Raw genomic sequence first — 26,441 nt, forward strand, 5'->3', positions numbered from 1 at the left:
GTCAGGAAAAGGGGGGGTTGCAACCAGGAGGATTGAGGCAGAACAATTCAGGAAAACTGAGACAGAACAGTTCAGGGACACTGAGGCAGAATACTACTTCCTATAATCCTTCTTTCTTTCTGCCTTTAGTTTTTAGAATACTCTTCTGAAATTACTTTTTTATTATTTTTCATAATCTTCATATTCACATTCTTTGAAATTGCTTTTTTATTTTTCATAAGCTTTGTATTTGTTGACTTATGCATCTATAAATAAGAGAATAGAATATAAGCTACATAAGGACAGAGAAAATTTTATTTTGTATCCTCATCACTTAGCGTAGCATATTACATTTAAGAGGTACTTAATGAAAATTTGATTTAATTGAATAACTTTATAAGCTACATAGGGATACAAAAGGCCTATTCAGCATATGTTTTACTGCTAAAAGAAAAAAATGACATGAATCATTTTAAAATGAATATTTTCTCAACTGTAGAAGAGGCAGATATTCTTTTCTTGGCCTCAGTTTTCATTAATAACTACTTTATGTAAAAGAGCGATGCCTTAAAGAGAAATGCAGTTTGGGATGATTTTAATGAGTTCTGCACTTCATTACCCAAAGAGCCAGTAAGATACAAGTAGGGAATCAGCAAAGAAATTATGGGTAAGGTAACAACAAAAGGTAAGGCAAAGAAGAATCATTAATGGCTTGATGTCTTTTTTTCCCCCAAGAAAATTCATTATACATTGCCAAAAGATATATGTGTATTGTTACTTGAGCAACTGTCTCAGCACAAATATATTTTATTCTTTTCTTTCCCCAGGCTTTTCTTCCATTCTCCTTTTATTTTACTAAATCCCATTTCTCTTTTTTCAGGGGCTTTATTTTCAGAAACTTACTGGTAAATGAGGAGGCTGGACTATTAGTCAAAGGCAGTAAAGAGGTCCCAGGTCACTTCTTCACACAGCCTTCTGTCCCTATTTCTCTTCCTCATTGCTTTTTCCAGTCTTATGTTTTTTCCTCTTTCCCCTTGTGTTCTTCCCCAAATTTTTTGGTTTTGTTTTTTGCATGTTAGATAGCCTTATGAAATCTGATAAGCAAAATCATGTTCTTTAACATATGTGTTCCTCTTCACCTCGAGGGTTCTGTTACCAGAGGATCAATAAGAAATTAAATTTATATGGTACTCTCTATATAAGAGAAATCCTGGTAATATAAAGACATAAGCATGTGAACAAATATAACAAATATAACAGGAACAAAATTCACTGTACAATTATAAAAAATGTCAACAAATCTTTCTTTTTCATTTGTTATATATAGGCAGCAAGGTAGAGTAATGAATAAGATGCTGGATAAGGAATCAAGAGGTCAAATATGACTTCAGACACCAGTTGTGTGACCCTGAGCAAGTCATTTAAACTTGATCTGCCTCAGTTTCTTCATCTATAAAATGAGGATTAAAAATAGCACCTATCTTCATGGGTTGTTGTGAGGATAAAAATAATATTTATAAAGTGCTTTACAGCTAGATGGTGGATAGAGCATCAGGCCTAAGTTCAAATCTGACCTCAGGCATTTACTATCTATGTGATTTTGTTTGCCTCAGGTGGAAAAAGAAATGGGAAACCATTCCAGTATCTTTGCCAAGAAAACTCCAATTAAGGTCACAAAGAGTGACACAATTTAAACTACTGAACAATTTCAAACTTTAATACAGGGTTATTCTCCCCATATTCCATTCAGTTTGTATGAAAAGGTAATTCCAACAGTGGAAAGAAGTTACTTTAGGGTCATAGGACTGGAGTCTATATCCTGATTATGATTGTATGTTCTTAGGCAAGTCACCCTCCAAAGCCTGTTTCTCATAGAAAGCCCTTCCATTCTATAAGGAAGGTTCAATTAAAGCATACAAGGGCTAATAAAAATACAAATCTATCACCTTTTATAAATAACAAAATCTCCAAAACTAGGGAAGAGAGAGTGAGTGATGATATACCCTTCTTTACTGTGATATAATTAGTTCAGTGCTTTTGGGTAGAAAGAGCTGCCTCCTTTCAGGCTTCTTTAAGAAGTATGAAACAAGGGGTTCACAGGCACTCTAGACCCCAATCACCTTATCTCAAGCTAGCTTTCATTGCCAGTAAGCTTCCTAGGGTACTGGAAGCTTTACAAGACTCCCATTTATCATCATCAGAAGTCTTTTTTATAATTAGAGGGAAAAGTTGTCCTCTGTCAAAATTCACAGAATTTCTAGAAAAGTACTCCTCCCATGTGGTGACATTACCCAACATAATTATAAATCTATAAAGCTAATGGCATCAGAGCAGATCTATATTAATGCAATCTTATTACAAAAAATAGAAAGGATACTTCCTATTGCTATTATGTGATTTAAATAAAAGAAAATAAAACTAATTTTTATTGTGAAATTCTGGTAAATAGCATACCATTATCATAGCATACTGGATAATGAGCTAACATTGAAGCAAGAAAGACCTGGATTCAAAACTGACCTCTGACCCATACTAGCTATAGGCGGGGAATCATTTAGCTTCTCAATCACCAGACAACTGCCACAATTGTAGGGTAAGTGTCATTTTGTATTAGTGAGGGATCTTTACTCATCTAGAGTTCCTTTTTTTCAATAAAATTACAAGTTGGACAAAGCAAAAACCCCAAAATGTTAAATTTGGGGCACCTTAATCTATCTAGTTGCACCAGACTATTTTATGAAATACATGTTTACCAACATATTAAGAAATAATTAGTAAATGAATATCATTCATAATATATAAACTTCCCACTAACATAAAAACATTAATTTCCATCCTTATTAAATGGTTATCTTACTTTAGATTTTTTCATAAAAGAAGAACTTTTCTTTTCAGTGAAAATAACAAAGTTTTCCTCTTATCTCAAAGGAACTTTACCTAATAGTTCAAGTACTTCACAACAGCTCCATGGCACTGATAGACAGACCATCAGTTGTTCAGTATAGAAGTGATGGAACACAATTACAGCTGTCAAGAGCTCTGCTTGACACCATTTCACATAGAAGCTCTGATGAAATTGGTACAAGACACTAAATCAGACAGACAACAAAATAAAAGAATGGCAACGATAAAGCTTCATCTTTAAATAGCTCAATTATGTCTTTCCATCTCTTACTGTCATAATTATTTGCAATAAAGTTTAGATACAAAGCTCCCCACCAAGCATTGTTTGGTCAAGGATGTAAGTAGCATCAGGTAAAATCTTATCAAAGCATCACTGTAATCAACTATGTTGCATTTAAAGAGTGTTCTTAGGGGAAATGTTTCTGTTACAGGGAGCAAATCCCTAAAGCTATTAAAAGAATTCCTATTGTGGTCCCCCCACAAAAAATGACATTATTCCTTTTAATCTCCCTACCAATGAATGTAGAAAGCTGAATTGGGTAATATGGTTAATGAAATAGTAATTTTGCTAATAGAAATGAAAACTTATTGTCCCCAGATGAGTTGAAGCCAAAGATAAAATGTTTAATATCATTCATTATTTAATGAAATTATTATTTAATTAAAATGTTTAATGTCATTCATTATTCTAGGGCAAGCATATACAAATTAGAAAACTATGGCACCGGATGAATCTCCCTTGCCTAAGGACATAAGGCTACTATGCAATTAAAAAAAAATATTCATTTTTGGTACAAGCAGGACAGAGACACTATTTTATTAATTAAAGTATTCTGATTCTAATCATCTCTATCTAGAGAGAGAAATTTAAAGAAGAGAATTCCTAAGGTCTTTGAAAGTCTCTGCCCAAGACATTTTCAAGTAATTAAAAAATCCAAGAATAAAGATAAATTATATAATATCCAATAGCATTACAAGTTCAGGTGAAAGTTCACTGAATAGTTTTCCTTCTTCAAATCTAACTAAAGTCACTGAAAATGTCCCAGAATTCTGGAGAATAATTTTCCTAAATTGAAGTTCAATGAAGTTAAGCCAATCAAGTCAATAAGCATTTATTAAGAGTTTAAAGCATGGTAGCCCCTGTGCCAAGTGCTAAGAAATCAAAAAAAGTCTACAACAATCTAAATCCTTAAAGAATTCCTATTCTACCTAGCTGTGTGACCCTGGGCAAATCACTTAACCCCAATTGCCTCAGAGGAAAAAAATGCATGGAGATAAGAATTTGTGTTCTAATGGAGGAGAGACAACAAACAACTATGTACAGAAGATAGGGCATGGTCTTCATTAAATTAAAGTGTTTCCACCCTGTGGTTAGCATCCCAATCCATTTTCTATGAATTTAGAGTTTTAAAATTTTCATCCAATTTTCTCTTAGGAAATGAATAGGTCTTTGGTTAAATGATATTTCAGTGAAGGATATTGTTGGAGAATATAGAGCTAAAAACTGACAAGCATTCCTTAATCAGATTAGAATTCAGTCCTCAGACCAAGCACCAAGTATCAGTAACCTAAAGAGGTCATGAAGAGGAACTCAGTATACTTCCACACAACTTAATAGTTAAGAACCCAATTCTCCTGACTCTCAAACTTGCCTTTCTCTTCCTTTCCCCTTCCTACTAGTACCCATGCTGCTGTTTCTAAATGAAACAATGTTTTGCCCATATTGAATCTTTTTTTTTTTTTCAAACATAAGACATTTTCCCCTTTTTGTTCATCATGTTTACAATGACTGGAAATAAAGTTGGAAGGATTTGGGAGAGTGGAGCATCTCCTAAGTCTCTGGATAGTAACAACAGCAACTCTAGAGTTAGAGTGGAGATAGGGTAAGGAATGCCCCTTTGTGTGCACAATGAGCCCACAGGTGGCAAAGGGGACTAATACTAGTGATCTTAGTGTACTACAAGATAATTAGAGGTGTCCCTTCAGTTGTGTTAGAAATACACTCAACATTGAAAATCAGATATTGAGGAAAATGTATTAAAGAATCTTAAAAAATCATCTTAACCTTTCTGGCCAGAAGTGGGCCCAATTCCTCTTCAGAAAGAGGGAGCCCCAAGCACAGAAGTGGGAGAAGCTTTATACTTGCTAATTTGGCTCAGCCTCTCCCTTCAGAGAATGCATTGGTCCATTCCTTCCACGTTAAAATCTTTCTGATATGTCCAGTCCACTACATGTTTCCCCTAAATATATATAAACATGTTCCCCCTCCCTCATCATACATCCATATTCAAAAATTTTGAGAAAATTCCTCCTTATGGGGTGTCTGGTTTAATATTCAATTAATCTATTAATCAGGCACAATAGGTGATTTGGGGAAGTCGGGTTATTGACTCCAACTATTTTGGGCTAGATCGGCTATTATCTTAAGTTTATAGATTTCTCAAAATTACAAGGCTCTTTCTGATTGGCTAAATCCACCTGTGCCTTCCTGGCTCCCCAATTCCGTTTGCTCAAGGTTTCTATTGATCACTTAATTGTTTTGTGGAATCTTAATCTTCCTTAACCTTCACATTCTGAAAACCTCTTGGTCAGTGGTACCCACTATCCCATGCTACCTCAAAGCTTGCAACACTCTGTGGAAACAAAACTTTTCAGCATTTCTCAGTTGCCACCTGCTCTTTTAAAGTCTGCCTTCAGTTAAAATCATAAGAAATCTGTTTGAGGAACGAGGAAGAATCCCTCTGTTAGAAATTTTGATAAGCCTGAATTTCCTCCCTTCAACTTGAACATACACTATAGATATGTTCTCAGGATTAGGGGAGAGATACTTGGAATACAACTGAACCTTAGACAAATTTGTAAAATTTGTGTTTTGCTGACTTTTAGCATGTTTCTTTAACTTTAACTTTTTTTGGAGGTAGCTGGATAGAACAGTGAATAGCGTGCTGGAGTAGAGAAAGGAAGACCCAAGTCACTTAACCTTTCTTTGCCTTAATTTCCTCAACCACAATAATAGCATTACCTTTAAGGGTTGTTGTAAGGACCAAATAATATAATATTGAAAAAGTACTTAGCATAATACCTGGCATGTAGTAGCCACTGTGTAAATAGGCTTATTTCCCCCTTTTCATTTTCCTTTTTTATGGCCAAGTTGCTTACTAACCTCAACTTACCTTCTGTATGCCTCAGAGTCCTCATGTATCTTATACAAATCTTAACCCTTTGACAAAGTCTAATATTCCATTTTTCTCTTCCCACTTCTCAATCAAACTTATATTTCTTAAGTCACATTTCCTTGGAGACCTTCTTCCTAATTAATTGGTACTGGCTAATCTCAGAGGCAAATCTATATTAGTATGATACTTTCCCAGGTGACATATACATGGTTTTGCCCTGAGTGTGAAGAAGTGACTTTAATTGGCTGTTGTGTGAGAGAGATAGGCTCATAATATATAGGTAGCTTTCAACTTATTTGGCCCTGCCTCCAGAGATATTATGTAATCCTATGTGTTGCTAACTGATTAGATAGGGAGTCTTATAGTCCCCACAGGTAAATAGTCTATCTGTCTACATGACTGTAAAGAATCATTTTGTCAGTAAATCTTTCTTCCAATACAGGAGAACAAATGAACCAATTTGAATAAAATATCTTTATTAAATGCTTCATGAAGAACCTGTTCAGATGCATTACACACAGCTATAGGTCCTATTTTATTCTCCACCAAATGGAACACCACCTTTCTGTGTTACACATAATGTATTAAATTACATATCTTAAGTGTACATTAATTTGAACTCTTTGTAGACTGCATGCATGAAATCAACTCCTATTCTAGAGTTTACATTGACAAAAACGTGTCAATAATTCTTTCAACATATTTTAAAAATATAAATAATGAGGAGTTAATACTCAAGTAAAGAGATCACATCAGGATCTCTCCATGGACTAGATAAGGACTAACATTTTTGAATTATGAAAGAACAGGTAAATGTTGCTCCAGTGTCAATGATCTCTGAAAGATTGTGGAAAAATAAAGAATGTCAGTAGGAATTGAAAAAAGTCAAATGCTCCAATTGGGTGGGGAGGGGAACGGAAGAAGAAGATAAATTCTTGAAAATATAAACTGGTGAAATTGACTTTAATTCCTGGCAAAATCTTAGAATATTGTATTAAAAATATGGTTAGTAAACATTTAGAAAAGAAAATGGTGATCCTAAAGGTCTAACATGGCTTCATCAAGAACAAATCCTAGATTCTTTTTTGATATGGTTCCTAGATGGTAAATCAGAGAAATGCTGTAGATGGTTTTTGCTTAGTTTTTAGCAAAGTTTTTCATAAAGTTTCTTGGCCTATTCTTTAGAAAAGATGTAGATATGTGTGGAGCAAAAGCTAGTACAATTAGATGGATTCAAAATTGGTGAAATGATAAGCTTTAAGATTAGTGATTGAATTCATCTTATTTTAATTTGGAAGGTATTCCACAGGGAATGTTCCAAAGATGTAAGCTTGGTTCTATGCTGGGATTTATCAGTGATTTGGATAAAAATATAGATAAAATAGTAGAATACTTTGAGTAGAATCGATAGCAAGATTTATTACCATCAGATGACAGGTTCAAAAAGATTTTCTTGCTTAACAAAACTTTTTTGAATTGAGTGAATTTTTTTTTTAAAGTTGTATTACAGGGGCAGTTAGGTGGGGCAGTGGAGGGAGCACTAGCCCTAAAGTCAGGAAGATGTCAGTTCAAATCTGGCCTCAGACACTTAACACTTCCTAACTGACCCTGGGCAAATCACTTGATCTTAATTGCCTCAGCAATATATATATATATTACTATAATTTGTCCTTATGTTACAAACTTTTACAGATTACTTCCACTTAGTAGGAAATATCTTGTAACAAAGTAAAACGATTAAGTAAAATGAATAATACATAAATATTATATCAAAATAAAAATTATATAATTACATAAAATTGTGTAAAAATAACAAGTACATAAAATCTTTCACATCTGGCACATTCTTCCTCTATTTAAAAAAATTAATAGAAATTAATTTTTTTTCCTGTTCACCCCAGAAAACCAAAAAGTGAGGTTAAGCAAAACAAATCCTTTCATTGACTATACAGACACCAAAACATGCATATTTCATCCTGCACCCTAAATCTGTCACTTCTCTATAATGGATAATTTGTTTCATCGACAGTCTTGAAATCATGAAGTATCTTTGTATTGATCTTAGTTTTTATAACTTGCAAAATTATTTGTTTTTATAGTGTCATATTTGTCACTGTACAGATGATTGTCCTGATCTATTTTATAAAAATTCTCAAAATTATTTATTTGTATAATGTTGATGTAATGGTATAAATTGTCCTTCTGATTACATCATTTATCAGTTCAAATAAGTCTTTACAGGTTATCTAATTCCTCATTTCTTTTTTTTTTTTTCCTGGAGGCAATTGGGGTTAAATGACTTGCCCAGAGTCACATAACTAAGAAGTCTTAAGTGTCTGAGGTCAGATTTGAACTCGGGTCTTTCTGTCATCAGGGCTGGAGCCCAAATTTTTTCAGCAATCATCATTTCCTTTCTGGGACATCTTTGTAAATTTTATGGAAGTGATGTGGAATACCGGAATTGCTTTAATTTGCATTTCTATAATTAGTAATGATTTGGAGCATTTTCATATATATATAGTCTGAAAGTCTTTCCTTGAGAAGTATTTGTTCATTTCCTTAAGCTACTTATCACCTAAATAGAAACTCTTTTTCTTAATGAATAAGAGAAAATCAAATATGTATAAATACAAGTAAAGTCTTAATCTTTGATTCAAAAATTTAACTTTGCAAGTATAAGATCAAAATCTGTTGCTAGATAACAATTCCTTTGAAAAAGATCTGAGAATTTTAATGAAACTGGAGCTCAATATAAGTTAATAGTGCATATGACACTCAAGAAAGTTAATGTGATGTTAGGGAAGGATTTCTCTATTAAAAAGGGAAGGATCATATCTATATAATAATCCTGTTATATTCAGCCTATTTGAACTCACATCTGTAATATAGTGTCACATTAGGGTACAATATTTAAGAAAAAGATATTGTTTCACTTGGAAGTAACTAAAGAAGAATAATTGTTATAGTGAAGGGCCTTGAGTTCATGCTAGATGAAGACAGTTTAAAGGAGCTAAGTATTTAAGGCCTGTCTTATTGAAGAATTAGATTTGTTATAGTTGGTCCAAGAAGGAAGAACTAGGAGGAATGTACATACAGAAGTCACAAAGAGGTCAATATTTTAGGTTTATATTAGGGGAAAAAAACTTCTTACAATAAAAGTTATGTCAAAGTTGAATGACTGCTTCTAGAGCAAGTGGATTCCCCTTTTGGAGATATTCAGACATACAACAAAAGCTCTCTTGTCACTTGTTAGAAATATATTTTGGAGAAGGAATTCTTTTTTTCAGGTGTGGGTTAAACAAAATGATGGCCTTTGGTATTCTGAATTTCTATGAGAAAGATATAGGAAACAGGTAATACTGTTAATTACAAAATTAAAATGAAAAATAGCTTCCTTTCTTGATTAATGAATGCAAATTCAATTATTTAGATCAGTTATGAATTTGCCTGGTGGAAGTTAGTTTCTTTGTTTCCATAAGGTAAGATATTTGTTCCTATAAAACTTGGGAAATTTTGACTACTTGGGAAGACCTTTTTCTGTAAACAATGGAAAGCCATTTAAAGCTTTTGGACAGGAAAGTGAACATGGAAAGTAGTGTTTTGAGAAAATTAATCTAATAGTGATATGCAGGATGGATTGGAAGAAGACTAAGTGGAAGACTTGTGGTACTGTTAAGGAGAAAGTTGACAGATAATTTGAGATATGCTACGAAAGAATAATTACAAGTCATCTTTCATTGTCCCTTTATCTTCACCCCATACATTCAATCAATCATCTAGTCTCTTGCCCCTGCAATCCATTCTTCAAACAATTGTCAAAGTAATCTTCCTAATGCATAGGTTCAGATCTGAGACATTCCCACAATACTAAAACTTTCAGAGGTTTCTTATTGCCCATAGAATCATAAAAACTTCCTTAGCTTTATCCTTTAATCTCTATATAATATACCTCCACCCTACCTTTCTAGTTAAGTTTAACCATATACTTTGGTTAGATATCAAAAATGCCAACGTTATCCACTGCATCCTAAGCCATCACCAGTTATCACATTTGTCTTGCCACTGACTTTTGATGACTCTAGAAGAGTGAGGGATGCCTTATTTAAGTCAATTCACACACAAATCAAGGTATCACTTTGTGATGCCATTGGTTCTCTTTCAAAATGAAATACAACCAATTAATTCTATACTGCTCCTTTTGATATATGTTCTAGTTCAACTCTTCTTAGATCTCATTTTAAGCTTTCCTATATTAGATGAAGCTATCCACAAAGAATAATTTGTAAGAAAAGGGCTTTCTGAAGTACTATTTAAGGCTTTGTGATTGCCTTAGAATGGATCCTCCTTCCACTGAGCCAGATTACAGCTCCACTGCCACTGAGCTGGTGGTGTTGGAAAATTATTTTGGCTAATATTTTCTTCACTCTGTGGTCAATTTACTGGTAAGTTTTTTGTAATTATTTCATTCCAAATTCATAAAGTCCATTTTACTGAAGAAACTAGATAAGGTTCCATAGGATCATAGCTAGACTAGGTGATAGATATCAAAGATAGCTTGAAGAAACCTTAGAAGTTGTGTAGTCCAATTCCCTCATTTTCTAGTTGGAGAAATCAAGACAGAGATATAAAGTACTTTATCCAAAGTCACACCAGGAGCAAATGTTTAAAAAAGGTTTTGAACCTCCAATACCAAATCCTACTTTTCTTTAGGATTTAACCTTAGAAGTTAATGCAATATGGTTGAGAGACTAGGTATTTTCCTTTGTTGTTATTGTTTAGCCAATTAGTCATGTTTGACTCTTCATTACCTCATTTGGGGTTTTCTTGGCAAGATATTGGAATGGTTTGCCTTTTCCTTTTCTAGTTCATTACCTACTTTCCAAAAATATTTCTTATCATTTGTCTGATATAATACATGCCATTTCTTTGATGCAGAAGTTATTAATATGTCTGTGAATTTTTAAAAATATACATTTTTTCCCCTTTTGTGAGGCAACTGGGGTTAAGTGACTTGCCCAGCATCCTATATCTAGGAAGTGTTAAGTGTCTGAGGCTGGATTTGGACTCAGATTCTCTTGACTCCCAGGGCTAGTGTTCTATCCATTGTGCCATCTAGCTGCTCCCCCAATTTCTTTAAATAACTATTTTATATTTTCTTTGTAATTCTGTACATTTTATTTTTATATGGTAAGGAGGGATCATTTGGCTTCACTAGACTACTAAAGAGATATAGAAAAGATTTAAGAACTCTTACTTAAAAGGAATCTGTACTTTTCATACAATAATTAAGGACAAATTAAAATGTAAATGTCTAGTAGAGATGATACTACTCTAGTAGAGATATAGTCATGAGAAGACAGGCATAGTAGATAGGACATTGAACTCAGAGCCAGTAAGACCTAGATTTAAATCCTGCCTCAGATATTTACTAGCTATTGGACTCTACACAAATTATTTAACTTTTCTGACCTCTGTTTCTTCATCTGTAAAATGAGGGAGTTGAACTTCTAAGGTTTTTCTACCTTTAAAGCTACAAATCCTTTGATATCTTTATCTTCTGTTAGTTTAAAAAGATTATGGGAAGAAGGTTGAACAACTCAAGTCCCTATATGACTTTTATCTTCTCCATAAAGAAAGATTTTCTTCAAATTAGAAAACAATGAGAATAAAATCAATTAAAAGGGAAGTATAGCTGAAGATAATTGATGAAAAAAGAAGACATATAAACATTTTCAAAAGTGCAAATTTCTTAACCCATATGAATAATATTTTAGATATCCCATGATGTGATCTTAATACTATTGTCAATAGTCCCTAAAAAAAATCACAGCTCTCAGGGAGAGTCATAAAAATTATAAATGAGAACTTTTTATCCTAGTTTTTTAAAATCAAGAAATGGTAGATCCTAGAAGCTGCAGACTGATAAGGTTCTATCAGTCCATTAAAAGTTCCATCAATCCATAAAAACAGAGTATTTAATAGATCATTTGTGAGTCTCAAGAAATTAGTGAGGAACACTAGTTGGGAGCTATCATAGTTCACAAAGGATGCATTATAGTAAATTACCTTGATTCTTAAAAAATTTGCTAGTTTTTAGATTATTGAAATAAACATTTTGCATTTTGATTTCAGAAGATAATTTGACAATATCCTTTACAATGTGAGCTGGAGAATCATATAGTAAAGTATATTTATACCTGATTGAACAATGGTACAGTCAAAGTGTTAGTGTTAACTTGAAGGAAGATCTCTAAGGCCCTTTCTTAAATCACAATTTAAAAATCAACATAAAGAGGTGGCATGTTTATCTAATATATAAATGACATGAAACTGGAAAGGATTGCAAGTATGTTGAATGACATAATTAGTGATTGTAAAAAATTTCAAAGATGGATGAATCAAAGTAAACTTAATAAGATGAAAGTTAAAAGAGATAAGATTGGAGAAAGAGAACAAGTGTTTATTGAGTATTATATGCTAGGCACTATTCCTATATATATAAATTCTTAAAATTGGGTTAAAAAACCATCAACTAAAGCACATATATAGAGACCCATATCTTACAGAGAGACATATTTATAAAAGATATGATGTTTGGAATTAACATCAAAGCTTAAGTTGACCTCTATATAAATATGAGCAGCAATATTAGACTGTATTATTAATAACGCCACAATAAAGACAAAATTTTTTCCTGAAACAAATTCAGGAAACAACAGAAAACCCCATACTACAGTTAGTAATGTTCTTGCCCCCAATCATCTGTGTCATATGACATGGATTTCCAGTACAGTAGCATGATGTGAATAGTCTTTCCTGGTCAAAGAAATACATGATAGAAATGGAGACTTTTGATTCCATTTCAGATCAGACAAGGGTGAGGTATGCCCACCAGGGTGTGATGTTGTGAGACAGTGCCATGACAAGCAATGGCTCTGGTTCTTGGAAGTAATAAAGCATTCAGAATAAGGAAGGTTATAATCCTCTGACCTTGTCAGACAGCATCCAGACTATTTTCATCCCCTCTGGATGTCATATTTTAAGAGCAAACATCAATGACAAACATCAGTACAGCCTGCATCCTAAGGAAGGGATCAGGAGCAAAAGGATTTAGAAACCATATTGCAAGGAAAAAAACAACAAATTTACAAATATTTACAAGGAATTTAAGAGGCTGATTTGTAGGAAAGTCTCTGCTATAGGAGAGATTATAAGAATCAACACATGATAAAGATTGGAATGCTGATCTGAAGTCAGGAAAATCTGAGAAGCATTTTTCCCAGCTCCTAATCCATTTCTTCCTCTGTAAAATGGAAACAATAATGCCTATCACAGTTACTCTATTCTTATGGTGAGGTTTAGGTAAGATAATGAATGATGTAATATGCTATAAAAGATCACTTATTAATAATATTCCTTGAAAAGTGATGGACTGGGTATACATAAATAGAAACAAGATCAGAACCTGTCAAGAATAAAGTAGAACAGATTCCTACAATAGATGGGAAGTTGGACTTAAGGTCTGAGTTCCCACCAAATCACTTTTTATATATGTACATTTATAAAAATATATCCATACTGAAACGTGTGCCTGAAGCCTTCAAGTTGACAGTAAGGAAAATGGGTAGGCAAATGATAAGATCAAGGTAAACCTACCTATGTCTTGTTTGTTAAGATCCGGAGACTCAAAAAGCTAGGATATAAGTCAGGTCATTGTGAGCAGTTACAATATTTATTTCAACCTTAAAACTTTTCAAAAGTCACCTTTTGTGTCTGAATTATTTGGTAGAGTAGAAAGAGCTCTAGAACTGGTATCAGGAAGATTCAAATTCCTAAATTTAAATAGGACTTAAGATATTTACTATCTTTGTGACCCTGAGCAAGCCACTTAACTTTGTTTGCCTCAGTTTCCTCATCTGTAAAATGAAGTAGAGCAGGAAATGACAAACCACAGTATCTTTGCCAAGAAAACCCCAAATAGGATAAGAGTTAGAAATTATTAAATATCTGTCTTTTAAATTAAAATTGTCCATATAGACACAAATTTGTATTTCTGACAACAGAAGAAGTAATCTTTTTTCATCATATTACAATCGATAATGGTGAAGCCAGTATAAATAAAGTAGATAATGAAGCCATTAAGTTCCTTAGAACTTTAGAGAGCATTCATTCACAAATCCAGAAATTTTCTTTTGAATCTTTCAGGTCAGTATTCAAACATCGGTGAATCATTATCTGTCTAACTGCTTCTCAGTTCTGGGTGTGTATTCTAGTAAGATTCTTTCATTCCCTTAAGATATCTTTGAAGGATATTTTGAGAGTGGTTGTGGCTGAGTATTTCATTATCAGGTACTGCCTTCAGGATAATGATTTTATTCTGAGTACTCAAAGCAATGAATCTGTTTAGAAATTAGAGTTGTCATTTCTAAAACATGTCTCTTCCTGCTTCAGTAACTCATGAAGAGACTCTGACTATATTTTAAAATGACAGCTAAGTGGATTCTTGGAAGAATATATTTTCTCCCAGAATTTTTTACAATGAAAACTAAACAAAATGGTGAGATAGTCTGTGATGTGTGTTCACAAAAGTTGTTTCAAGAGCCACATGTATCTAGATATTCAAGGACTGAGAGCAAACAGAAGCAAAACAGGGCTTGTTGTTTAGTAAGATGAGAATGAAGTGGTCTGCCACAGAGTGTAGTTTTATATCTGAAGATTCCCATCATGTTCCCATAATAGTGTTTCAAGAGCCTCTACTGATCTGGTAGAGTGGATAGCTTTTAAGTAGTAACAGTGAATGCATTCAATCATTTAAAATAATAATTCTTTGCTTAAAAGTAGTCAACAAGCATCTATTATGTAACTAGTATGTGCTTGACAAGGCAGTTAAGTGGTATAGTAGATAAGAATGCTAACCCTAGAGTCAGGAAGACCTGAATACAAATTTGATCTCAAATATATATTAGTTGTGTGACTGGGAAAAATCACTTAGTTCTATTTGTTTTAGTTTCCTCACCTGTAAAATGACCTAGAGAAATGGGAATTCATTCCAGTATCTTTGCCAGGAAAACTCAGAATGGGATCACTAAGAATTGGACACAATTGAAATGACATAACTTGTGTTATGCACTCTGCTGAATTCTGGTGAAATAAAGAAAAGCAAAAAGTTCGACCAAACAAATAACCCAAAATGGAAAAACCAAGTCCTGATGTTTCAATGAGCTTATAGTCTAATGTAGAAGACAACATACAAATAATATACACAGGATAAACAGAAATTAATCTCAAAAGGAAGACCTTAAGATTAACTTTATATAATTTTAGTAAAAATCTCCAAAAAGTGATTACTAATCATACAAATTTTACTATTTCAAAAACTGTAGAGGCTTTGTAAATTAAAATTTATAAAGGATGCCTAGGTGACAATGCATAGAGCATTGGGCCTTCATCTTCCTGAGCTCCAATCTGACCTCAGATGTGTGACCCTAAATAATAGTACTGCTTGCTTTAATTCCTCATCTGTAAAATGAGCTGGAGAAGGAAATGACAAACCACTCCAGTATCTTTTCCAAGAAAACCCCAAATGGAGTCAGGAAGATAGACACTATTAAAATGACTAAGCAAGAACAACAACAAAATCTAAAGTGAAAAATAGGAGACTGTTTATGAAATCATATTGCAAATCTACCTTCCTAATTTTAGTAGCACATCCAAATAACCAATTATAAGAGGAAGTTCTAAATGAAGTGATGAAGTTGTTTGTTTTAGATGGAACCAAATTCTTCTTATTTAACATGTATTTAATAATCAGGGTCCCCCAGCTTAGTTCCATCTTGATGGAGGACCCAAAAATCAATTAGATTTCTTTGATTATTTATGTCTTGGAATTTATGCTGGAAAAATTTTTGAGTATAGTTGACATTTCAATCTCCAGAGATGTGATTAAAAGTTTCCTCTGAGGTCCTGTGTAAGGTCTCAAGATTATAACACATGCATTCAATACAGAGCAGCCTTTAATGTATACACAAAAAATGCAGATATGCATGAGATTTAGGAGGAATCATGAACAATACAGAAATTATACAGGATTAACAGCCCATATATAATTTTTACAGTTCTGTCCCTTTACTAGAATCCTAAAGTGCTCCATACTCTGCATCTTTCCATGATGCTAAGATCCCTCCTCAGAAAGGAGCAGAATTTGAAACTGCTAGCTAGGCAACCCCTGGCATTCCAGTGTGGCCCTCTTTAATCCCACACAGCCCCACATAAACATCCACCTCATGTACTATTTTTAGGGGTTGGACTCTACTCAAAAGGAAATGTCCATGAGCATATTTAACAGGCAAATTCTTCCTTCCCATAGGACCCAAACCCTAAACAGCTCATAAAAGCAGAATGCCAGGTCTATATTGCTTGTTTCCCCATATTACAAGTCCTATTCCTTGCTACTGCTCCTTCCAGAGATAAAGATCACATGGATGATCTTTCACCAAGAGAAATGCACTCAAAAAAAAAACAACTATTTCTTTATAAAAGAGCAGATCTTAAAACTCTCAAACTTGGAGTTACTTTAGAAAGGCAGTGCTTAGGAACTCTTGCAGAAAGTTCTGATTCAGAAACAGTCATTTTTTAGAACTTTTCTCTTTGGGCCACATGAGTTTGACTTCCTCTTTTATGTCTCAAAGGACATCCATAGATAGCAGATTTATTCTAGATGAAAATAATTGTTTTGGAAATTGCAAAATTCATTGATAGAGTTTCCATAAGCTTTTCAAAGTTCCTGACAAAGAAAATCAGTAGATATAATCAGATCCACAATGGTTGTAGCTATGCCTTATTTAAACTGTTTAGGGTTTCAAAAAAGCAGCACCTTGCCCACAGTCTCTCCATTCACATTTGCAGGTAGCCAGCAGGAGAGTGCCCAAGAAAAACCTATCTTGAACAGGCTATGAAATAGACAGGGCCCTTCCCTGCAGACTATTTTTATCAGTAGTATAGAGTCATGAAGCCATAACTGAGTTGTGAGTCTGATGACTGAAATTTAAACTCAGTCAATAAGTGGGGGAAAACTTTTCTCTGTCTTTATACTTGAGTTTATACAATCTATTTCCACTTTTTTCCTTAAAGGAGAAAAAAATTCCCAAGGTATAAGACAAAAGGACATCGTTCTGTTTTTAACTCATATCTCACACTAACATTCATTTATTTTAAAAGCATGTTTGAAATGCATGTTGAATCTTTGAATAGATGCCTGGGGATTGCCAAGATTTCCCTTCCTTGGAAGAAATTTAGATTACAATTGAAGACATAAAATGATCTTATACTTAAGAGCAAATATAAAAATAAAAGCTAATTCTTCAGAATATAGTATGCAAAGGAAGGCTAACTAATACATTATCTAGGAAGTTGTGAACTGATCATTTATTTTAGAGAACAATTTGGAACTAAGCTCAATGGGCTATCAAACTGTGCATACCCTTTGATCCAACAATATCCCTATTAGGTCTATTTCCCCCAACAAAAAAATTTTTAATGGAAAAGTATTTGTGCAAATACTTTGCACACTTTGTGCAATACTTTGTGCAAATACTTTGTAATGGAATTATTTGTGCAAAAATTATAGCAATTTTTTGTGATTGCAAAGAATTGTAAGTTGAAAAGCTGTCCATCAATTGAAAAATGGCTCAACAAATTGTGGGATATGAATATAAATAGAATACTAATGTACTATAAGAAATGACAAGCAAGTGGATTTCAGAAAACCTTGAAAAGACTTACATGAACTGAAATTCAAAGTAAAATGAACAGAACCCAAAGAACATTATATACAGTAACAGTAATACTGTAGAATGATCAACTATTAATTACTTAGCTGTTTTTAAGACAATTCCAAAAGACTCATGATGAAAAATACTATCTATATTTAGAGAAAGAACTTATGGAGTCAATGCACATCAAAACTATTTTTCACTTTATGTATTTTTTATTTTGGTCTGTTTTTCTTTCACAATATGACTAATGTGGAAATGTTTCACACGAATGCATATATATATATATATATATATATATATATATATATATATATATATATATATTCTATATAACCTATATCAAATTGTTTACCATCTTAGGGAATCAGGAAGGGAAAAAGGGAGGGAGAAAATTTGGAACTCAAAATTTTTAAAACTGAATGTTAAAATTGTCTTTATATTTAATTTTTTAAAAAGTACTATATTGAAAAATGTCATATGAGAAGAATAATTTAGTCCAGTATTTTGTATACAGCACATTCTCCATAAATGCTTATTGAGTGAAATTGAGTTGAGGTAGAATAAAATAAAATTCTTTGAGAAAGGGAAGGTTTGTTTGACTAAGATTTTAAAGCAAATATTAGATATGTAGTAGAAAATGGTGAGAAGGCATTCTAGGCAAAGGAAACAGCAGAAATTTTTAATACATGCTATGATAGATATTAGATGATAACAAAAGGATAGTATGAAGGGTATTGGAGTCAAGAGGACTCATCTTCCTGTATTCAAATACTACCTCAAATACTTACAAGGTGTGTAACGCTGAGCACATCACTTAACGTTATCTGTCTCAGTGTCCTCATCTGTAAAATCAGCTAGAGACAGAATGGGAAACCAATGGGATCACAAAGAGTTGGACACATCTGAACAAGTGTCCAACTCTTTGTGACCCTATTTGTGATTTGAGAAAAAAGTAGTTTCCCATTTCCTTCTCCAGCTCATTTTATAGATGAGGACATTGAGATAGACAGGGTTAAATCACCTCTCCAGCTAATAAATGTCTGAAGTCAGATTTGAACTCAGATTGATGAGTCTTCTTGACTCCAGGGCCTGCTCTCTAACCACAGTACCACCTAAGCTACTCTCTATTCCACTGACCTCCCCATTTCCCAAGCTTAAATATATTTTCTCTCTCACATAAGAAAATATTTTCATTTGAAAAGACCCTGATCCACTTTGGGTCAAATTTGTGTTTCTTTAGTCATGGAGGAGTATTTAAATAAAAAGAAATTCCTTTTTATGAAGGCTTTTCCTAATGACACTTTAAAATTTCTTCAAGCTTTTCCCTTTTTCAAACTAATCTTTCTCTGACAAGTTTTATTTTAGCAGGTTTGCATCTAGGGGGAAAGATTCTGAAAAACCTATGATTTTGTCTTTTCTTTCTGAAGGAACAAGAGTCAGTGGCAGCTATTTCCGTTGATGGAAGAGCAGGGGAGGACACATTTTTCCAGGAAGCATCATCTTCTGCCAAAGAGGATTCCCCACAGCCTCTGCTCCTCTCTGAAGAAGGACCCTCAGAGGATGAATCGGATTGTGCCTCCCCAGATGATATCTCCTTGCCTCCACTTCCCGGAAGCCCTGAATCAAACTTCTTGCAGTCTGAAATGGAGTTTGAGGAGATGCCCACGCAGAATCCCCAGAACCTTCACATCAGCTCCTACAATCTACAGATGAAGATCAATGCCAGTGATCCAAGAATGACCTACAAACCTGATCCTTCAGCACCTGCCACTTTTATTTCCAGTTGCTTGGGGGAAGAAGCTTCAAGTCCAGTTGAGAGGCCTTTACCTCTCTCCTCAGGACACTGCCCCAAGTTCAAAGCTGATAGCCCTTTAACTACCCTGCAATTCCTGGAAACAAGCACTACCTTCAGAAAAATTCATGTTAAATCTCCAGAGAGCATGATGAGTAAAGTGCATGAAACGTGTCTGCAACAGTGCCATCAAGTTCACAAAAGCATGCTCGAAACCCAAGAACAATTGCATGATAATAATAACTTTACTAAAACCCAAGATAGGCTGCATGCTAACCCTGATGCATTCCCAGGTCTCCTGTTTCAGTCAGACACCAGCAGAAGCTCCCAGGTCACCGGAGAAGAGATTAAGAGTACATCAGGAAAGAACAGCCGGGTCAGCCTAGCTGGTCAGGCGCCTAACTTCTCCAGGCTCCTGTCTAATGTGACAGTCATGGAAGGTTCTCCAGTGACTTTGGAAGTTGAAGTAACAGGATTTCCAGAGCCTACATTGACCTGGTGGGTAGCTTATAATGAAAAACAGTGAATCAAAATGAATTATAAGTCACTGAAAACAGTAGTTCTATGGGCACTAATGAAGGTTTAGAGTAATTTGACAACTATCCTTTTCCTGCACAATTATGCATGGTACAAACTCACACCACATCCCAAACACGCTCTTTCAAATAACAGCACTGCTAATAAGTTTATTGAGAGAGAGTGGGATGGGAAATCTCACCATTTAAATAATAACTCAAGAAATATTAAAAGGCAGCTTTCCCCCTTTTTTCTTATTTTTTCTGCATAATATTCCTTATTTTTAAATATTATGTTTTGACTAATTTCTCCCATAATTTGATACCTGTCTATTTCTGCAAAGATGGAAAATCTTTGGTTTAACATCTGCTATTTCAGGAGAAAAAATGTAAACTTAGGGTTTTTTCATCTTCTTTTTCTCTTTATTTTCCTTCTTTCTCCCTTCTGTTCAACACATAACACATGCTGCATAACCTTTGTGGTATTTTGGAATTTTTATTTTGTTTTTATATTATTAAGATTCCTCAAAATAGTTTCTTCCATATGAAAGACAAATTATACAAATGTTTCACAATGACCCAGATAATGGATTTTTTAAAATGTGAAAAGTAACAATGAAATTAGTATGAGAGCAGAAGTATCAAACTCATAGTCCCAAGTCACCTACAAAACTCTGGAGTCCTGGCAGAATCAAATTAAAACATAATTAGGAAATGTTTAACTAATAAAAATACAACAGAAATAATGTTAATTTGGTTTTCTATATTAATATGCTGTACTTAGGGATATATTTCTATTTAAATTGACACCATTTGTAACACATTTCAATATGAAACTCTCAACATTTTTAATATTTGTACAGAGAATTGAAACACAATGTATGAGTCCTTGAAATCCTATTATTATTATTATTATTTGTATATTATTTTCAATAGTAATTTCTGCCTTCAGTTGCAAAGGTTATGACTTCCTCAAAAGATAGGATGCTTTTGAATATCTGAATTTTTTTTTTATTTCAACCAGACTTCCATAATGGTTGAAGATAAAGAATCAATGATAACTCTATAAGTTTTGCAGAGAGCATGTTTTTTATTTATTTATAAACCATGAATTAACATAAGCAGAATGCTGTTTACTTATAATTTTAGCATGAATTTTAATAAAAGTTTTCTACATACTAGATGTGTTAATGCAAAGGTACTTGAAACTGGTTTTGGTTGCCAGTTTCCTAAAATATGTGTGAGAAACTGCACCTATGTTGGTAGTATTATCTTCTGGTTTTTAAATAGATATATCTACATCCTTGATTAAACAAGAATTTGATTTTGATGAATGGGGGAAAACATTTATATTTAATTTTCACTTTTATTAAATATTAGTTTAACCCAGAAAATGTTGTTTGAGTTTTTACTTGTCTCCCCCATAAAAAAATCATTTATTTGGATAATATCTATTTCAAAAGGTCTCAACACTGCTGGGAAAATCATGTTTGCCACCAAAATGTAAAAACAAGGTCATTAAATTAACAACTGATTGAATTGCAAGGAATCATGCATTTTACGAATGGACAAATTAGAAATTTACACAACTGAATGAAATAGCTCTTCATATATAGCTCACTTCAATATGCAAAAAATCTGAGTTTTCAAATATATAAATTAGAAAATACTTCATTGCATTATAAAAAAATGAGAAATTCCTTGAAGAAGTATAACAGTTACTCCTTTAATAGGAGTTAACCCTTTGCCCACATAAAACATGAAGGTACCTACAAAATTTATCTTTGTTCACAACTTTTGTTCTAAAAGAGCTACACCATAACAGACATTTTATTTCTATATTTACTATAGCTAATCAATGAATAAAATTGTCAACTAATATTACCAAGTAGTAATTTATACAGTAATTAACTCTGAAAGATAGCATATTCTAATGTAGAATTTATAGTTTAATTATAATAATGCAGGCAAGCCTAATTAGTAGATACCTATATTGATTAAAAACTGAGTTGGGATTTGGAGTCATAAAGTTGGATTTATTATTATTGTATCTACAGGGTGTTACAATTTGGAAAGTTGTGTTGATTAAAATAACCAAAACAATTCTGACTTGGAAAACTGACTCTCTGCTTCAGGTACAAGAAGGGCCAGAAATTGGCAGCAGATGGGCATTTAAAGGTTTTGCACACGGAGACAAAGCATACAGTGTTCATTCAGAAGGTGTGTGAGACAGATGCAGGCCTCTATGTTGCTCGGGCCCAAAACACTAGCGGCACTCTCTCCTCCAGTGCCATCCTCTACGTGACAGGTAACAGCGGGCCACCAATCACGAAAATAGACTGGATAACGCTGTGCGTCATCTATCTTAGTGTTTCACTAATGTATTGGCTACTCACTTAGTAAATAGAGCATTGACCCCACAGGATGTCGTTGTCACAAGCTGAAAGGACAGTAAATCTGTGTTCCTCTGCCACACCTTCCCCACCAAGTACCCCCATCTGCTTCTCCTTCATTTTGGACATATTACTTATGTGGTAAACGCCACTGCTACAAGATGATTTATTTTTTCCTTTGTTGTTTTCAATGTTTTTTGATAAACTTGGTAAATTATTTACTACAGAGATGTATCTTGTGGTCTAAAAGAGTTGTCTTCAATGTAATAAAGTCAAATTATAATTATGTTTATTATGTTCTAGAGGGAATTTAGGTTCACTCTCAGATCAATATATGGATGTGTGTTAAGTTTGAAATCCAATTTATTTTTGATCACTTATTTATTATGTACAATTATCAACATCTCTTTTTAGGGTATAGCACTAAAAATTGGTAGTACAAATCATTTTCATTGTCACACTTATGTCCATATTTATTTCTTGATTTTGGTTTATCAAAATATTCTTTCTTTGTTTTTTAACATGGGTTATGTTATTTAACAGTGTAAAGTGTTGTTGCAAACAGATTATAAATCCCTCTTACTGTTTGACCTGATTTCATGGGACCTAAGTATCTACCAGGTAGATGGGTATCCTACAAAATTAAAAGACAGTATGAAGCTTAAGTTAGCATTAGAAGATGTGCTTTTAAATCACTATCTTAGCAATGAATGGACCAAAAATATAACATAGAGCCAGAATTTCCTGCGTACTGATTTTGGCTCTGTTGGTGATCATTTTGTGATATAATTAGCATCTAATGTCTCAGCTTCCCATCTGTAAAATGGGTCTCTTTATCTACCTCTTAGGGAAGCTAAGAATTATCATTTAGTGCCTTATAAAGATGTAGGAAATAAAAGGCAGTGTGTCCATGCTAGAGATAACTATGGTATTTGTGAAATTTTTGTGATTGTGATACCTACCATTACATTCATCTATATCTTGCCCACCATAACTCTGACCAATTCTCTAATTTCTAGTTATTCTGAAATATTTTATTAAAGAAAAAGGTACTTTATGTGCGGTATGGTAGAGTAAAGAGTATATTGACTCTGGAATCAGAAATACTGGGTTCAAATCTCGGCTCTGATGTGTATTATTACATATGTGATCTTTGTCACCTTCCAAGTCTAGGGGCTTCATTTTCTCACCTATAAAATTAGAGGAATAGGAGTAGATTTCCTCTAAGTTCCCTTCCAACTCTTAATCTGTGAGGCTATGTAAGATTCCAACCAATTACCACCAAAAGGATCAATGATATTTCCTAAATTGGTTCTTAAATGCATTTTTTACTTCTTAATTCTAAATCTTTGCCAAAGAGATAAAATTTGTAGGAATTTTTTTAAATGTTTTAATCATTTTGAACTTAAATACAAGAGACAAAAAAAATTCCCATGTACACAGTACAACATAAAAAGAGAATTCAATATAAAACTATTAATTTCCATTTCAGTTTACTTGTTTTGAAAAACCATATAATAAACATTACACATCATTTTTAAAGCTACCCTGCTTTTCTGTGCTTCCTTCTAAGTTTTCTTTTGTTCTCCACTGTAATTTTAATTTTTTTCTTCCTCCCTTGCCACTTCACCCTAGAGAAGACTACCATTAGACACAATATGTATATGTTTGTGAAACTATACTATGCATTTATCAGTTCTTTCTTTGGATATGGATAGCATCTCCCTTCATAGATTTTCTATAGTTAATTTGACTTTACAACAATCAAAATAACTTAGTCCTTCAAAATTGTTCTTAGAACAGTATTGCTCTTGGTTCTGCTCATTTCACTTTTCATTATCTCATGAATGTCTTTTCAATTTTTTCTAAAATCAAAATAAAGAGTCTTAAGAAAAAGTTCAAGGAGTTTTACAATGCATATGGTAAGGAAACAAATGAATCATGAGTTCAGCTAGTTTCTATCCTTTTCTTATTAAAAAAATCATTCTATTCTTGAAGTATTTGCTTAGTCTTTCTGAAAAAGTCATAGCCTAATTACCAATTCAGAAAAAAAGAGTATCTTATTGGTTTCATTTTTTAAAATATTAGATAAACATTATAAGCATAATCTTGTGTCAAAGAAAACCGTTTAATTAAAAGAATAAATCATTATAAATTTTTGACAAAGGCCAAAAAGAATCATGTCACTGAGGACTATAAATAATTAAAATATTTAAATAATAATATATTCAACTTGTCATTAAAAAGTTCCTGTGTTTCAGCCAAAGCTCTGACACATGCAGCAGAATAAAAATGATTTCTTGACTTCTAGATTAAAATAAGTTTTTCCCTCCTTTAAATTATGTCCAGAAACTTAGCAAAACACAATAGAAATCCAGGATCAGCATCCTATGGATTGTTTATAGTCTTTGAGATACCATTCTTTCCCTAAAATTTCAGGTCTTCACATGAGTCTCTGTGGAAACTAAAACCTGAAGCAAAGAATTCTTAGCACATGCATGCACTGAATTATATTTCCATTTCTCTTTCTTGAGGGACTTGTCTAACAAAGTCTTTTTTCCTTGAACACTGATCCTAAGAAATGAAAACAAAAGTTTTATTTCCATAAGCATATTCAAATTTCACAAATCTTTGATTTTATGCCAAAGAATAATTTTTTTTTCTACCAAGGAAAAAAAATCAAGTCAAACAAACAAACAATTTCCTTTGGGAAATAAAAATATAATCTGAAGCACAATCCATTAATTTACTACTGGATTCATTAGTTCACACTTAATCTTTAATTGTCTTATAAATATATACCCAAAGATTTAGAAATATAGAGATTACATATGTATTAGGGAAACTTTTTGACTAAAAATATTTCATGATATTTAATATTTGGTTGCAATATAAACCTTAAGGTTAGAGATTTAAAATGATTTATAAATGATTATAAAAATGATTTAGGATTTGCAAAGCACTTTATAAATTTTGTTTGATCATATATCATTTGGTTATCACAACCTCCCTAGAAGTAGATGCTATTATTATACTTTTTTTTATAGATTTGGAAATTAAGGTAAATAATACTAAAGTGACTTGGCCAGGATTACAAAGCCTGGTAAATGTCTGAGGCCAGAATTGAACCTCATCCCATCCTGATGCTATGTTCAGTTCTCTATCCACTAACTAGTGCTGGCTTAAGCACTAATCAATAAGCAATTAATAGGTAATAAATGCTAAATAACTAATAAGCAATAATTAGGTACTAATTTACATGAGAATAGATAGTAATTAATAGAAAAATAGGAGAGAATAACTTGCAAGCCTTTTATTTAAATTCTAATAGCATCTTTGTCTTAATAACTGTGCCTTGATCAAAGATTTTTCTAGATTAAAGCATTGATTAGATTTAAGTTGGACTCAAATCAATCACAAATTTCCTAATAGCTAAAGCTAAAATGTAATGGGATGCCTCAGAAGATCCTCCCATCGTTTTTCCAAGGTATAGCGCCAGCAAAAATTGATGATTATTTTTTAGTGTGGACTGAATGACCCCTGAGGCCCTTCCAGCTCTAAAGCTTGATAGCTAAAGTTGACTCCCACATATAAAATACAAGTCTTAGGAAAAGAAGCTATGTTGTAGCTAAAATCCTGAATTTGATCTCGTAGTATCTGGATTCAAATTCAGATCTACTAATCATTACCTGTTTGATTTGAATAAAGTACTTATTCTCTGTGGATTTCATGTTCTTCATCTGTAAAAAAAAATTAATAATAATGTGATAATGATGTCTAATCTGGCTGTAATTCCTCTGATTCCATTTTAGTTTCATTTAATAATTGTCATAAATAGTCCATAATCATGACTCAAGTTCAAATTATTGGTTAAAAGGGAAAAAAACCACCTCATCTGTTGGCGCTAT

The 26,441-nt window shown here is 33.0% G+C and overlaps 1 protein-coding gene across 3 annotated transcripts in view; it reads left to right on the top strand.

The window, feature by feature from the left end:
* CCDC141 (coiled-coil domain containing 141) overlaps positions 1 to 25,592 on the top strand; it is a 257,825-nt gene extending 232,233 nt beyond the window's left edge. For 2 of the 3 annotated variants that reach the window (XM_031960388.1, XM_031960387.1), the window contains 2 exons: positions 19,261 to 20,123; positions 22,276 to 25,592. In XM_031960388.1, the coding sequence (XP_031816248.1) occupies positions 19,261 to 20,123; positions 22,276 to 22,540 (1,128 nt within the window). In that variant the 3' untranslated portion in view covers positions 22,541 to 25,592. Of the gene's footprint in view, positions 1 to 19,260; positions 20,567 to 22,275 lie in introns of those variants that run through there. The other variant, XM_031960389.1, reaches the window with a different exon arrangement.
* The last annotated feature ends 849 nt before the right edge of the window (positions 25,593 to 26,441 follow it).

This window comes from Sarcophilus harrisii, chromosome 3 (assembly GCF_902635505.1).
Source record: "Sarcophilus harrisii chromosome 3, mSarHar1.11, whole genome shotgun sequence".
NCBI classification, from domain to species: Eukaryota; Metazoa; Chordata; class Mammalia; order Dasyuromorphia; family Dasyuridae; genus Sarcophilus; species Sarcophilus harrisii.